Genomic DNA, 14,779 nt, shown 5'->3' on the forward strand with positions numbered 1-14,779 from the left:
TTCTCCAGGCAGCCACATCAATACTCCATAAATATGAAATAATAAAAGAGGAAATGAAGGTAGAGAAGGAAAATAATAAAAATCATCAGCTGTAGGGTATTATGCTTGAGATTCTGCTGCAGAGGTCTATCATGAGTCTTCCACAACCAAAATCAACCTTATAAAATTAACTAGAGAACCAGATGTTCCTTATTGGCCCTTCATAATACATTAATATATAATAAATATTAAAATATATGAGTATATACTACTGAGCGGCTTTAACAGCAAATAATTTCTGTACATATTTTACTGGATCCCTGGTAGTGATTGGTAATAGCATGCAAATATTAGACAGCTAGGTGTTTTAAAATCACCCACAATTGGCCTTCAGTGAAAACAGGTAGGCTAACTCTGAGCACTTATGAACATCCCTTTCTAGAATATGATGTTACTGTGGGTTGCTAGTGAGACAATCTCTTATATTCACTGCTCCTTTTCCTTAACTAAATATGGATTCTGGATAATGTTGTAAACTTTCCTGCTTCTTTCACTGAAAGTAAAGAATTAAATATTGAAATTTCGTTTTCAAAAGCATGTTCCCTAGTATATCACACAACCTGGAAATAAGACTTTCTGCCTCACACTGGATTTACAGTTTCAGTTTATTCTAAACTGCTGGTTATCAACATTAAATTAAATAGGAAAAAATGTTTACAGTTCAAATACAAACAAATTACTTGTGCACAGGCAACTTTCATTGAAACAAGTGAGCCTATAACAAAGGCAGAATTTCTCTTAAAAATATTACAATTTTGCATAACTTGTTCATAATATTTTACAGTCCCATTACAATTGAATATGTTGTTCAATTCAGTTCACCGTGCACATTAACTGTATATTTGGTGAGCATTTATTTACACATATGTATAGGGTGGGTTTTTTTCTTTCTTCCTTGCTGTCAGATTTACTTTAAAGTTCAGACTTCTCTTTTCTCAGCGAATCTAATTTGTCAAAGATGGATGGCGTAATTTTTTTCTTTGGAAAACCAAGGATGTTACACTGTTTCCAGTTTTCCCGCCAAAACAGAACGTAGGTGTTGGCAGCTCTTCCAGAAAGTCAAATCCTGCCAGACAGAAATGAAAATATTTTCATTAAAAGTGAGTTGTATGTATTAAATTGAAAAACCCTTTACAAACAGCTGCTAGTTCATCTGGAAACAGAGCATGTTAGTTACTCCGAAAATTTACAGAACTATATTCATGTTGTATTGCTTCTTTATCCAGCTGAAAGTCCTCTCTGGATAATAAAATCTTAGCTAGCTGGATCATGTAGATTAATGGCAAAAAAGATTATAACTTGCCAGTAATTCTAGTTCTCCAGGAGGAATGGTTATATTAGAGCCATACTCCTAGATTTCAAACTTCAAGCATGAAATTCAAAATCTGACCAACAAAAATATTCAAACTTGTGCAGAGGTTCACTGAGCATGTGACATGTGGGTGTGCTTGCAGTGTCAGGCTTTAGTTACCCGTTAATTTGTAACTACGAATAGGTACGAATGTTCTCCCAGCTTTAAAACTCTGCCGGGCAGTTAAGTAGAGGCTTCTGACAAGGCTCAGAGGTAATGATGATAATGATGATATTATCTCTTCCCCAAAATAATTTCTCAGATTCTTGTTCTGAGACTTGTAGTTATAACAAAACCCCCGCTCTTAAACTGCATCAGCACTGAAAAATGTAGGAGACCATAATTCTCCCACCGTGCCTCCAAAAGGAGAGCAATAGTGAGAATGAAACTGAGGCATAATCTAGCCCATTTACTGTTGAGGTGTCTAATCCTCACCTGCCTTATCATCAACAATAGGGCATTAAAATTTACTCACCAGATCCTTAAAGAAGCACCAGCTGGCAGATGCTTCTGTTCAACCACTTACCTTCTCTGAACTCATTTAGCAGTTCCTCTTTGGTCCAATTACAAGATGTTATGAGGAAAAAGCCTTCTGGATTCAATACCCTGCAGAGCGATTCCACATACTGCTTCCTCTTTGCAGCCGCATTATCAGGATTAAGGCTTATGGCATCAAAGGTTCCTTTGTCAATACAGATCTGAAATCCTAATAGCTCAGCTGAAGGAGTCAGAAAATCGTTTACCTAAATCAAAAGTGTATTTCTATGAAAACATCTCTTTGGGAGGTGCCAAGTCTTCCTTTAACATGAAACAATACAAAACTGGCAGCAGCTAGGTATGCTTGTGAAGTGGCTATCCAATGGCTTTCCTTAATAATGATGCCCTATCAATTTGTTTCTATGTATTATGTACAAATGCAGCTACCTACTTACCCATCTCAAGTGAGCATATGGCTCCCATTATTCTAGTATCTGAGAACCTCACAATTTTGAACATGCTTGATCTTTGCTTTATTATTCCTTATCGCACTTGTATTGTACTAGAAGCCTTGGCTGTGGACCAGGGACTCAGTGTGCTTGGTACTGTACAAATGCATAACAAGAGATGGTGTCTAACAGGAAGTGTTCACAACCTAAGTGTAAGGAAAGCGATAACATATGGAGAGAACAAATAAAAGAATAATGCTGTTCAGCATTAAAACCAGGGGTCTCAGTCCACCAGCTGCCCAACTACTGAGGTTTTTATAATGAAAAATATAATTTTCTATCATATACTTGAAATTCAAAATGCATAATCTAGACTACAGAACTGACCCTTTAAGTCTAGGGCCAGATTTTCTGGGAAGTGGGTTGAAACCCTCTCACCCCAGATCTCCCTTTGGAAGGCTATTATTCAAAAGGTGGACACCATCATCACCAGCTAGTTATCGATAAATTGCAGTTAATTGCAGCTACTTAAGTCACAGTCAGATTTACCAATTTTCATGGGCGGGTCACAGCATGAAGAGCAAATGCCATGAACGTTTGGTGGATCTGCTCTGGCAGCCCTGCCCCTCGGTGCTGATTGGTGGAGAGGCCCGAGGTGGGAGGAGGGAAGAGGGGGCAGCCACCATCTTGTCTGCTGGCTGCCCTTTGTGTAGCTCCGCCCCTTGGTGCTGATTGGTGGAGAGGCCCTTGGAAAGGGAGGAGGGATGAGGGAGAGGTAGCCATCTTTTCAGCTGTCCTTCATGCTGCACTGCCAGCTGGTGCCTTCTCCTCCTGGGCAGGCCACAGCAGCAATGAAGACTGCTGCCTCCCACTGGGGAGCCAGCATTTTATTTTTAAGTTGGGCAGGGTGGAGTTTATTTGTTTGGTTTTGGTTTTTGCTGATATAAGGACAATCCTGGATTTCTCAGTTTCCGCAAAAATGCATGAAACCATGGTGGGAATTAAGCACCAGGGTGTTCAAAAATTGGATAGCTTGGGAGCATACATAGAAGCCGAAGCCGATGACTCAGCAGTCCTTTAAAACCAAATTAGAGCTACCTAAAGGGTTTTACAGATGCTAGAGCAAAGTTAATTTAAATCACTTTTCCTAACATAGGCATCTAAATCCCACTTAGGTGTCTACAAGAATTCTTTGGACCCAGTTACTAGCAATTCCCTTGCTGCAGGCATGAAATTCTTGTTTCCCTTAATGAGAAGTGTACAAGTTCCCACTAACTAAAATACCTTCTTGTAAGTATGAGCGTGTTAACAAGCTATTGGTTAGAGTCCTCCCAAGTATGCAGAAACTCCAGTGAATTTCAAAAGAGCTAATTACTATATTAAAATTAATACATAGGAATAGCAAGTAGCTCAATTAATCTCTGGCACGACTACTTTGTGTTTTCTTTATATAATTTCTCTCAATGCTTACCTGCAATTTAATGTTGGGCAATCCTTGTTCTTCTATTATCTCTTCAGAAAGAGTTATTGCAGAAGGAGAATAATCAATTCCAGTGAGATTAGTGTAACCAGATTTTGCCTGCAGAGTAGAGAATTGTAATCAGCATGCTAGCAAAATATCCTTGTGCAACAGGCCTGCTCCCTCTGTTCATTTTTATTACAAAAAGACCCCTTTATTGCTGTTATCACTGCAGAACAAAAAAACTGGTATGAATGAGCTAAACTGATTGTATTCTGCATTATACATCCACAGAATTGTTTATTAAAGACTAGCTTCTTCCAATAAGCGAAGAACTGAGCAGGCCTGTGAAAGGTAATGCCCTGGTGAAGTTATACATCTTCTAAGCAACACCAAAATGAACCTGGAAAACAGGAATTATTGTACAGTACAAGAACATAAGCCAGCAGCAGATAACCCCAAGGAAGGAGTAAATCCTCCATGATGGACATCTATAATGACATATCAACAGGAAAGGCGCTTCTTACAAGCCAACCAAATGTTGAGGTTAAATCCTGAATCATGAGGCTGAAATTCCTAGCCATTATTTTTATCCTACCTTGTGTAAACACGTATCTTCCTATTGTTCAGATTAAGATCTAGCCTTATTTGAATGCTGCCAAGAATTTTTTTTCAACAATATTTGCCAGAGTTCCATAAGCTAATGGCGCACTATGTTAAAAGGTATCCAGACAATGATTTGAGTTGGGTTCTGTATTGAGTAAGGAGCCAATGCAGACAGCTGAACATTCAGGTGATGATGTGTTAATAGCAATCTGTTTGCTGTGTCCTGCAGCAGCTGCTGTCTTTTCAGTGTCTAGTTTCCTCCCTAGATTAAGTTTCCATAATACAGTCTGAATGTCACATGTGTGGATCTGTCTGACTGGGTCTGAACTGGTTGGGGAAAGGAGGCAATCTTCTGGCCAACTACATGCAGAAGTGGGGGAGTGACTGATTTTGGTTTCGGCAATGTGGAATTTGGACATCTAACAGCATTCTAAATGCCAATGGGATGTCCAGGTTGCATGCTGACCTCTTCTGAAAACTGATTCCCTTTACAGCAGAGAGTGCTACAAAGATAAACTTTTCAAAGCACTTTCCCTGGCAGCATAATATCAAGAAATATGCAAGTTCAGCTTTAGCCAGAGGCTTTTAATACAAACATTCATTTCAGCTATACAGGGAGAGTTTTGATGAAGAGCTGTGTATTGCTGAGGCTTCTCCCCATTCTATCTCCCTGGAGCTCCCAATGCATTGATGTAAATATTGGTTAATGTCAGAGAGGAGACTGAGCCTTGTGTGACTTGAGCTGAAGGAGATGCAAGAATAGTTCCAGTTCTAAGAAAGGTGCCAAAAGGACTTAGTCACTTCTGGGGAGATTTGCTTATGCATAGAGTTTTTGGAGCCAAGATAGAGGCATTTGATCAATGATACTGAATGCGTAGCATTCCAATGGAGTGAGTGCAGACTAACTACCTTTGTTCGGGCAGGAAAAGGTGGAACTAACAACTGTGTCTGCACCCTGCTCTGAAGCCTGACTTAGTGGGGCTGGAGAATGCCTTTTGCTACCTTCTTGAGTAGAAGGCTTAGAAAAAAGAGGCTAAATACCAGTTGGTGGGTTGTGAGGTTACTAGCTGGCAGTGGCAGCAGCAGTCCCTCTATGAGGAGGAGTCTTCCAGTAAATAGGGGAGTCATTGGTGAGTCCGGAGATGACTGAGGCCAGCCAGAACTAAATGTTCTCTACAGTACTTCCCAAAGTATTGCATAATCTGGGTTGGGCGATGAATTCTCTTCATTAAAGGAGATATTGAGGATCTCAGAGTTGTGTTTCCTTATCTAGAATGAGGGAATGTGTTAAACTTCTGGTACTGTAACCAGGGAAATGAGGCTGAAGGAGAAAATTTGAGTCACAAATTCAGTCAAGCAGAAGCCCACAAGAGTCCTAGATTTGGTTTGTAGGCCCATGGAATCATGATACATGCGCCCTTAAGGCAAGGGGTCTTAAATATATGGATGAGACCCTGGAACGAAATGAAGGAGCAGAAAAATGGGAAGTCTTCAGCCATCTCTCTTGAAACTTTTGGAATGGGAGCATTTAGATTTCATAGACTTAGATTTCATAGATTTCATAGACATTAGGGGCTGGAAGGGACCTCATGAGATCATCAGGTCCAGCTCCCCACATCAGACTGATTGGTCTATAGTTCCCTGGGTAATCCCTCCTCCCTTTCTTGTAGATAGGGATCACGTTGGCTCTTTTCCAGTCATCTGGGATCTCACCCGAGTGCCACGGTTTTTCAAATATCCCTGCCAAGGGAGATGTCTGTCCTTCAAGACCCTTGGGTGCATTCCATCTGGGCCCACAGACTTGTGAATGTCTAGTTTCTCAAGGTGTTCCTTCACCTGATCCACATCGATTTTGGGCCCGTCACCCACTCTCAAATTGGTTTGTGCCATTCCTAGCCATTCTTGAAGTGCCATTCTTGACGTATGTGTAGCGGTCCTAGTCTTGTACCTGCAGTTGATACATTGACTTGTGGTGGGCATTGGATCTGTAAGCACTGTAATGGTCATCTTCAAGTGGTGCAGCTGCTTATGGTACATTGGGAGACAGCACTCTCTGTACTTGACTTCACTTGTAGGATTACCTACTTTTGTCTGTCGGATTTCTGCCTCCTTTATATACAGCCTGCCAATAGGAACTAATGCCCAAGCCCAACATTAACTGTTAATCGTTCTTTAATGGTTCCTCCATTCCAGTTCTACAAATCCACACTTATCTTAGGAGTTATGATGCTATTCCATTCCATCTTTTCTTCCTCTGGTAGCCTAATAAATACCCTGTATAACCACCTTCCACTGTTCTACCCTAGATACTGAACATCAGTTTGACTCTGTTAAGGTGCAGAAAGAAGCGACAATTATTGCCCAATCTGGCCCCTGAGAGCACTCTACATTCATGACCAAATACAAGTGCATGGCTGCAAAGAGCTTTAAAAGGGCCCAATCCCAAGATAATCTGAAACCTCATTGCATGAGGGTTTAGATGTAAATGCTCCAAACACAGCACCTTAATTAACATCTGTCTGTGCATGTTGGGAGCAGGGCTGGACAGAAACTTCCTTTGGGCTAGGAAGGAAACTCAGCCCAGACTGCTGAATCCCCAAACCCCTGGGACCCAACAGCAAACATCTGTTGGGTCAGGGGGATTGCTGTAATTTATAGAGCTTCCTGAGAAGTGCTATGAGTTACAGCAAGGAGCTGCACTTCTGTCTGTGTCTTCAGTTTCTGTGCAACCACCAGATCTCAGCTCCAAATGTAGAATTTTATTACTGTTGATGATGCACAATCCAGAAAAATCCCAAATTTTTTTTTGGATCCTACAGAAAAAAACACTAAGCGGGGAAAAATAATTCTTTTAGTTATAAACTGAACAAATCTGAGACACTACAAACTATGCCATTTTTACTGTCATTTTCAGAAGAGAACTGCTCTTGAACAAAATTTCTTACACACGTGACTGCAGTATTTTGGAGCACATTATCACAAAAAACATCTCTTATTCTGTACCTACGGAGTTTTAAAAGATTTCACAAGCTACTGTTTTTCCTAAGACAGAAAAAATATATTTTTATATTTGTAAGGGACATCAGGTGTCAGATTTAAGGATGGTATGATACTCAAGTATAGCCAGCTCTTGCTGCTAACTCTACGTGCAGTGGAAGCTTAAATGAACATTTCCAATGAGACAGATGAAGCAGTTTTTAACTCTGTGTATTTTTTTTGTCAATCTGCAAGCTCAGTCTAATCCTACAGTAAGGCTATACCAGTGATTCTCAACCAGGATACTTTTTGAAAGTTGCTGCAAGGTGTGAGGGGAGAAGTAAAGTGATAAGCAGTGTGAGAAGATAAGTGCAGGTTCAGGATTGTCCCTGGCCTGACTGCTGCCTTGCCCCCAATACCCAGCCCCTCTACAAGGAGATAAGCATTGTAATAAATTTAGTTTTTGAAATGGGGTCATTCAATTCACAAAAGTTATGGAGAAGTGCCTTGAGTCGAAGAAGGCTGAGAACCACTGAACTATGCCAAAACACTTAATCAAAAACATGAAAAGAAACACAAAGCACCTCTGAAACAAGATTACTAATCTTCATGTCCTGCTGTGCCACTCTGAGGTAACAACATATCAGACCTTTAAACATCCATGGTATTAGGTTTCTACCCCAAGCAAAATAAATGCAAGGCACATGTTATATTTGGGGGTATATGTGAGAAAATATAGTAGTTGGGTTATCTTTTTAATTTCAGTGTGATTTGGTACTTGCAAAGATTCTCCTGTTTTTTAGGAAATGTATATGTTTCACCCTTCACTTTGATTCTGTACCAAAAGCACAATTTTCAAAAAATACCAACCAATTCAACCAGCAAAATGCCATTTCCAGTTCCAATGTCAAGCACAGAACTGTCCAGGGGGATCTTTTGTTTTTTCATCCATCTGATTAAACGAACCATGCTTTCTTCTCCAAACCTACAAGAAATAGAGGCTCAGGTTCTCAAGATAACACAGATCCATGAGTAACACAGCAACTCTGTGCCTCTCTGTCCCACACTCCAGGGCATTGGTAATGCACCTGTCACTACATTACCTAGGCAACAATCTACATAGATCATATTCCAAGTTTTAAGTGAACGAAAGAGCCTTATATCCAGCTGGATTACCAGTACTGGAAGCTGAGGTTCTCACTATGTACTCATGGGAGGTAAAATAAGGACAGCACTGTAAGCTTGCACACTGTCTGCGTAATTCTGAGCAAGTCTTCAGGGACGTGAACACTAGTCTGTTAGTAAACCAGACTATATTTGCCAGCTTGTTTTTCACACAACAGTTGTCAGAGAGAACCTAACAATTTCCAGTTGCACTAGATCTGGGACTGTCAGGAATTGGTGCCTTCAAGGTAAAAAAACTTCCCATCATGTTACCCACAGCCAGAGTTACCTGGGGACCCAGCAGACTTATAATGATTTAAAAAAAAGAAAAAAAATGACTACATAACTTTCAAAATAAGGGAACATAAAAATTTTTACTGATAGCTTCTTTTTTTTTTTTTTAATACCAAATCTCTCCAATATCTCTGTTTTCTTGAAAATGTTGCAGTTCTCTTTCATATGCAGCATCCCAGCTAGAGAAGAAAGAGAAGAGAATACTGAAATTAACAGACAACCCTGGTCTAAATCATTCCTAACTGTGGCCTGTGATTTGCATGCAGCCTGCAAGGGGTTAACATATGGCCCTCAGACTCCCATCCAGCTGCTACTGCTATGTATATAGCTCTGGCTGCAGTGACTATACAGCAGGGAAGCCCATTGCCAGGTAGCTGAAGGTGATGCCTCATTGTGCTGCATGGAGTTTTGGGGTGAGCATGTGAGAGGGGAGAGAGCACGCTTATGTAGTGTGCGGCTTGGGGGGCCTGTGGCTCCGGTAGCATGCAGTCCCCACTGGCATGGTCCATGGTGGGTATGGCCTCTGGCCTCTTAGAAGCAGGACAGCTCTGATCTAGACAAAAGATCAGGGGCAAATTGTAGGTGGGAAGATCACATACACATAAGGCAACCTGAAAGGCCAGATTTCCCAGCTGCAGCTAAAGAGTGTTGGAGTAAGAGCACGCTTTTCTACTCCTTGAATCCTGGGGCTACTCTGCCTACTCATTTGGTCCTCTGATGTAAGCCAGGCTGCAATAAGGTAACGCTAGATGCCAGTGTCCTCACAACAAGGAACATGCATGGAAGCATCTTTAAATCCCATTTCCTACACCAGCATCTGGGATTAGAGAAGGAATATAGAAGCTGCTATGGTGATTGTTTGCCATCCAAGAGAGACTTTTCAGCAGCTGGTTCCACTGGGTATAGTGGTAACAGTGTCTCAGGCATATCCAAGATGTACATCTTTCAGGGTGCATATATTCTTAAGCACTTTAACACCAAAGAAGATCGATCAGGTTATAAAGGAGCAGGTGCACCCACACTCAGCAACATTCTTTGTCTGACACCCTGTTACTCTCAAAAGGGTGTGAAGTTCTTCCCTAACAGTGAAAACACTGGAGGAAATTCAGAGAAATTTACTGGTAACCTGCCAGAGACCACATACAGAGGCTTTATGATCACTCATGTCAGAGCTCATTAACTTCTCCATGGTGTTCCCCCACTCACAGCACGATTTGTACCTTACAAAAGTAGATCTGGAGCTCTTTGTTGATAACCCTGGGTAATCAAATGAGGAACAATGAATAGGTGCAGGCTATTAATGAGCCAGTGCATTTGGGGCCAACCTCTTTAATCTAACTCCCACTGATGTCAAAATCTTCCAACCAAAGCCAGCTTAGCTCATGCTTCAATTTTTTTCTTTAAAAATGGGAAGCCCTGGCACTCCAGGATTATAAAACCAGAACCACAGACATCTCAGGTTTTCATTGCGCCGCATTTTTCATGGACACTGCATCTCAACTTTTGGGTATATTTTTAATCCAGCAGGTCCTGAGAAATCCCAGCAGGCTAACAATGTGCTCTGGGGTCACCACTATATTTCCCCAGGGAACTTGACTTTGGCGCCCTTTGCTGGCCCATCTCTCGCCCTGCAAAGAAAAGTCAGCAACAACACAGGAGCTGCAGGGAAGCCCCTGGCTGAGCCCAGGAGAGGTTCAGGGACCACCACTCTCTGCCCAGCCACACCCTCCTCCTAGGCCAGGGGAGCTGGGCAGGACGGGGGCAAGTGCTGCCCTGCACCCTCACGGCGGTAGGGGGCGCCGCTCCCCGCCCCCGACTCACTGCTCCTTGGTGCCCAGGACAGAGGGGCCGAACGCGTTCTCCCCGCTCCCCATCCCTGCAGAACCACGTGGGACCCGGAAGTGTAGGCGCACCATAGAGTACCGCAGAGAGTAATGGGCGGCTGCCGCTCTAGGCTGCGTGGAGGACCTCGGCTCTGTGGTGGAGGTGGTGCGGGGCACCTGCAGGGAGGGTGGGAGCCTTCCTTGCCCTGCCCTGTGCTCACACCCTTGGCACAAACGTGAGGCTGGTCTGTTGCCACCGGCTGTTTATTTGGGGGAGATGCCTTCTAATCTCTGCAGCTCCTTTGCAAGAGACTGGAATGATTCTGGGGCCCATTGCTGCTATCCTCCCCCCCGGGGGCTATTGCAGCCAAGCCCCAGCACCACCTAGGGTGCATCCCTTGCATACGGCAGAATGAGTGCAGCTCGGCAGACTTGCAGGGCAGCCTTATTCTTGTCCTGCAGATACACCTGCCATTGCTACCAAGGGATGTCAAGATTTCGGCTCACGTTGTCTTGAATCAACTGCAGGCCTTGCACAGGTGTTCCTGCCTGAACGCCAACGCGGCTCCTGCTGCAGCAGTTCAACCACTGACGTGTTTGCACTAAAGAAGCTGCTGGAAACTTGCAGAGAGTAACACAGAAACAATAGGAAAAAATAAAGTAACAGAAAAAAAAAGCAACAGAGATAAAATGTATCATCTCTGAACCAAGAGTTCTAGGGTTTTGCATTTCTTTTTGTCTCAGACCAACACGGCTATTTCTGAGAGTAACACAGAGCATCTTGTGTGTTGTTCATAGACGTAGCCAAAGCATTTGACTCCGTCCCTCAAATTGTATTGTCAGGACTTGGATGACCACAACAAATTGTCCACTTGATTGTTGGCTTTCACAAACGAAGGAGCTCAGTTTGCTGGGCTCAAACCTCCTCTTTGACATTACACCTGGTACCAGACAGGGCTGCGTGCTGATTTTTGTCCTTTTCAACGCATTTCTTATATTTGTCCTCTGTGATGCCTTTGACGCTGTCCCAATAGAACTTAGATCGCAGGCTATTCTTCCTTAGCAGATTACAGTCAAGGCTCAGGACATTGGCTGCAGTGGTTCTCCTGCTTTACCTGTGGCAGGTGTTAGGTTTGTGTTGTGTCAGAATTGGCAATAGTTTTACATAGAGTTTAGATTATGCATTGTATAGGATGGTTTGGATAGGGATGACCCTGCCTCAGCCAGGGGGTTGGACTAGATGTGCTTCGAAGGTCGCTTCCAGCCAAACCTCTATGAGTCTTTAGACCACAGTGATTTATAACTTGCTGTTTGCTGCTGGTTTTGTGGCTGGGAGTCAGCCCAAGTTGAAGCAAACAGCCACTGCCCTAGGCAGGGCCTGCTCTCAGCCTGGGTCCTATAGGTCAGTCATGAAAAACTGTGGTTATGTGCAATGTGGAGCCCTCAAGTATCCAGTGGTCACTTAGAGCAATGCAATAAAGAAAATCTATCTAGGAAACGTGGTGGCTGCAGATGGATCACTTGATTCAGAGATATGGGGGAAGATGGTAAGTGTTTCTGGCAATTTTCCCATCTTGAGGTCTTGTGTGGGAAAGACAGGTTCTGGATGCCAGCAAAGATCTGTCTGTGGAGCAATGGTGCTCCTCCACTTCCTGTATGGTTACAACACTTCAAATCCACATAAGGTCGTTGGAGAGCCTTCCTTTGAGAGTATATGAATGGTTGAACCCCTCTTTGTGCCCACCCTGACAGCTGGGATATGAGAGACCCTGTGCCTCTGAGGGCTGTGAGTTAAGCTCCTTTCCCTGTCACCCTTGTGAGCTGGGAATCCTGGTGCTGTGCCCCGTTGGGTTTCTCATTCCCTGCCTTTGCCCCATCGTGTGAGCTAGAATCTGAGGAGGCCATACCCCACTGGATCAGGAACTGTGAATACCTATGCTGGGGCTCTATACATGCACGTTCAGCCAAAAACAGGCATGCTTGCTGCATAGTACAAGTTTGTGAACACTGACTCTGGGGATAAGAACACCCAGCAAGTTGACTGAAGTAGTTTCTAGGTCTTAGAGCTATTATTTCAATCAGTATTTTTCTTTGTGAAGTAGCCTCATTAACCTAAGAATATCTTGTTGAGATGAATGGGCCGTTTCAGATCTCTCTTAGCTTCTCAGCCCTTCCTATATGCCAGGACAAGGTCATCTTCGCTCTGTTGCCCCTTCCTTCCTCCCTCCATCTTATACAAGGCCTCCTTGTGGCCCCACCAGCTCCCCCGTGATTCCTCCAAGTTTACAAGGAGCAAGGATTGTCAAGTAGGAGAATAGAGCTCACAGTGTCAGAAACCTGAGAGAAAGCACCATGCTGGTGTGTGAGAGGAGGCATGATGGCAGGAATGTTGGAGAATCAGTCTATGAAGAGGGACTACATTGAAATATCTGAAACCGGACAGTCAGAGTTAAGTGGAGAGTTAGGTAAGTCCAAGCAGCTACAGAGGAATATGAGATAAAACAGGGAGATGGAAAAAAAACAGGGTGAAAAGGAGGGGATCAGTATGCTGGGACATTATTAGAGTATTTTGGATCTATCCCTATTATCAAAGGACCAGTTATGGGTTTTTATACAGCCCCGATCACTGTTGTGTCCAAAAGCTTCTGGAAGATTGTCTCCACAGTCTTTAATATACTTTCCCTCACAACATGCCTGTGAGGTAATGTTAGGTAATGAGTGCTATCATCCCTATTTTTACAGATTCTTTTTCACTAAATCACAGTAAAACTAAAACACCTGAATCCAAGTTTCTCAAATGTCTAATTCAAACGACTGGACACATTTTCCTCTCCTGCCCCTACCATGTTTGACTCCCTCCACTTTCAGAAATGTTCCCTGTGATTCCTTACATTGTTTCTGCATCCCGTGCTCAGTTTGCAGTCCCACTCTGCTGTCTGCCTCTTGATGAGGAGAATGGTTTGGGGAGGGGAAAACCGATGGTGCTAAATAGTAACGATGTCAAGACAGCGGCCATTGAAGAGAATAACATGCCACTAATGTACCCTATGATATGCATTGCCAAGGAAACAGAGGCAATGGAGTGGGGAGCTGGGAAGCTGGAATATGGGCTTGCTGAGAAATTTTTTTTTTTTAAAGGAAATTAAATGCCCCCAAAATGTTCAAAAACCTCTGTTGCCCAAAGAGACCTAGTGGCTTCAAGAATGTGGAGAGGGCCCACATTTAAATATCTGAAACCAGAAAGTGAAGAGTTAAGATAATACAAACATTTCAAACATTTTAAGCACATCTATTATTCCTCTTACTTTAAAATAAACAGTACAGAAGCTGGGAGGACCACTTAAGAATCACACACTGCAAACTTAGGTAAACACCTTAACTCCTCAACTACAAACCTATAGGGTAGGTACCACTGCCTAAATTAACATCGGCGCCTGCCAAGTGTCACAACCCAAAGGGTGTGATTTTTGTTTTTGTGTGCTTCGGCACTGCTAAATTGTCCCCGCTAAATTACAGCTTCTTTGCACGGTGGAGTTTTCTGCTGCAAAAGAGAACCCTGGTGCAAGGGAGAATTTCCTGCCAATTTGAAGCTTTCTTTGCAGGGTGCATTTCTTTGTTGCAGCACAGAAATGCTCGTTGCAAAGAGTTCCCGCCATTTGTATGCTAATTCGAGTCCCATTATTGGCCAGTTCTAAATTATTCACACGTGGCGGCTAGTGATTGTCTTGCTAGCCGTATAAGAGGCTTGAGTGGTTTCCGCCCAAGTTGGAGGACTCCATGAACAAGGGAGGAGGAGACGACTTCACGCTGTGTGAAGATCTCTAAGCGCTGCGGATCCTTACGGACCCAGTGCATTTAAAGCAGGCAACGGAGGTCTGATCAACCTCTAGCCTCTCCCCGTCGCCGAGCGCAATCCAGACGTATCCCTTCCCGCACGCAAAAGAACTGGACCCATGGAGCCTAGCAAACTCCGGGTGAATGAGTGAGCAGAAGGACCCACGGAGCCTAGCAAACTTCATGTGAGCCCTTACGACCGGCCTCAGAGCTCTTCTACCCGGGTTCGAGTCCTGCAGGTTTATCTTCCCATCGCTGAAAACCCTTGCGACGTACCCTCGTGCCCTGCAGGTTCGAGTTTTGTTTT

General features: G+C 43.3%; 1 protein-coding gene across 2 annotated transcripts; it reads right to left on the reverse strand.

Annotated features, from left to right (window-relative positions):
* Positions 1 to 631: 631 nt before the first annotated feature.
* On the reverse strand, positions 632 to 10,735 carry EEF1AKMT2 (EEF1A lysine methyltransferase 2). 2 transcript variants are annotated; one of them, XM_025213277.1, is made up of 7 exons: positions 10,637 to 10,704; positions 10,036 to 10,072; positions 8,910 to 8,994; positions 8,228 to 8,342; positions 3,788 to 3,895; positions 1,917 to 2,133; positions 632 to 1,105 (listed from the first exon to the last, which is right to left on the reverse strand). In XM_025213277.1, the coding sequence occupies exons 3-7, from the start codon at positions 8,987 to 8,989 to the stop codon at positions 984 to 986; spliced, it is 642 nt and encodes a 213-aa protein (XP_025069062.1). In that variant the 5' UTR covers positions 8,990 to 8,994; positions 10,036 to 10,072; positions 10,637 to 10,704; the 3' UTR covers positions 632 to 983. The 2 variants fall into 2 exon arrangements, with proteins under 2 accessions (XP_025069062.1, XP_006031667.3); XM_006031605.3 differs by lacking the exon at positions 10,036 to 10,072 and having other exon boundaries at positions 8,929 to 8,994; positions 10,637 to 10,735.
* Positions 10,736 to 14,779: the final 4,044 nt, after the last annotated feature.

This window comes from Alligator sinensis, unplaced genomic scaffold (assembly GCF_000455745.1).
Source record: "Alligator sinensis unplaced genomic scaffold, ASM45574v1 scaffold232_1, whole genome shotgun sequence".
In the NCBI taxonomy this organism is placed as follows: domain Eukaryota; kingdom Metazoa; phylum Chordata; order Crocodylia; family Alligatoridae; genus Alligator; species Alligator sinensis.

What these genes read in the sequence shown, in the direction of transcription:
- EEF1AKMT2 (XM_006031605.3), bottom strand. Translation starts at nt 10,731, where the DNA reads ATGGTGCGCCTACACTTCCGGGTCCCACGTGGTTCTGCAGGGATGGGG. An exon ending in GCATTTTGCTGGTTGAATTG is followed by an intron (nt 3,896 to 8,227) that starts GTTGGTATTTTT and finishes TCTACTCTGCAG; the next exon opens with GCAAAATCTGGTTACACTAA. An exon ending in GCTAAATGAGTTCAGAGAAG is followed by an intron (nt 1,106 to 1,916) that starts GTAAGTGGTTGA and finishes TCTGTCTGGCAG; the next exon opens with GATTTGACTTTCTGGAAGAG.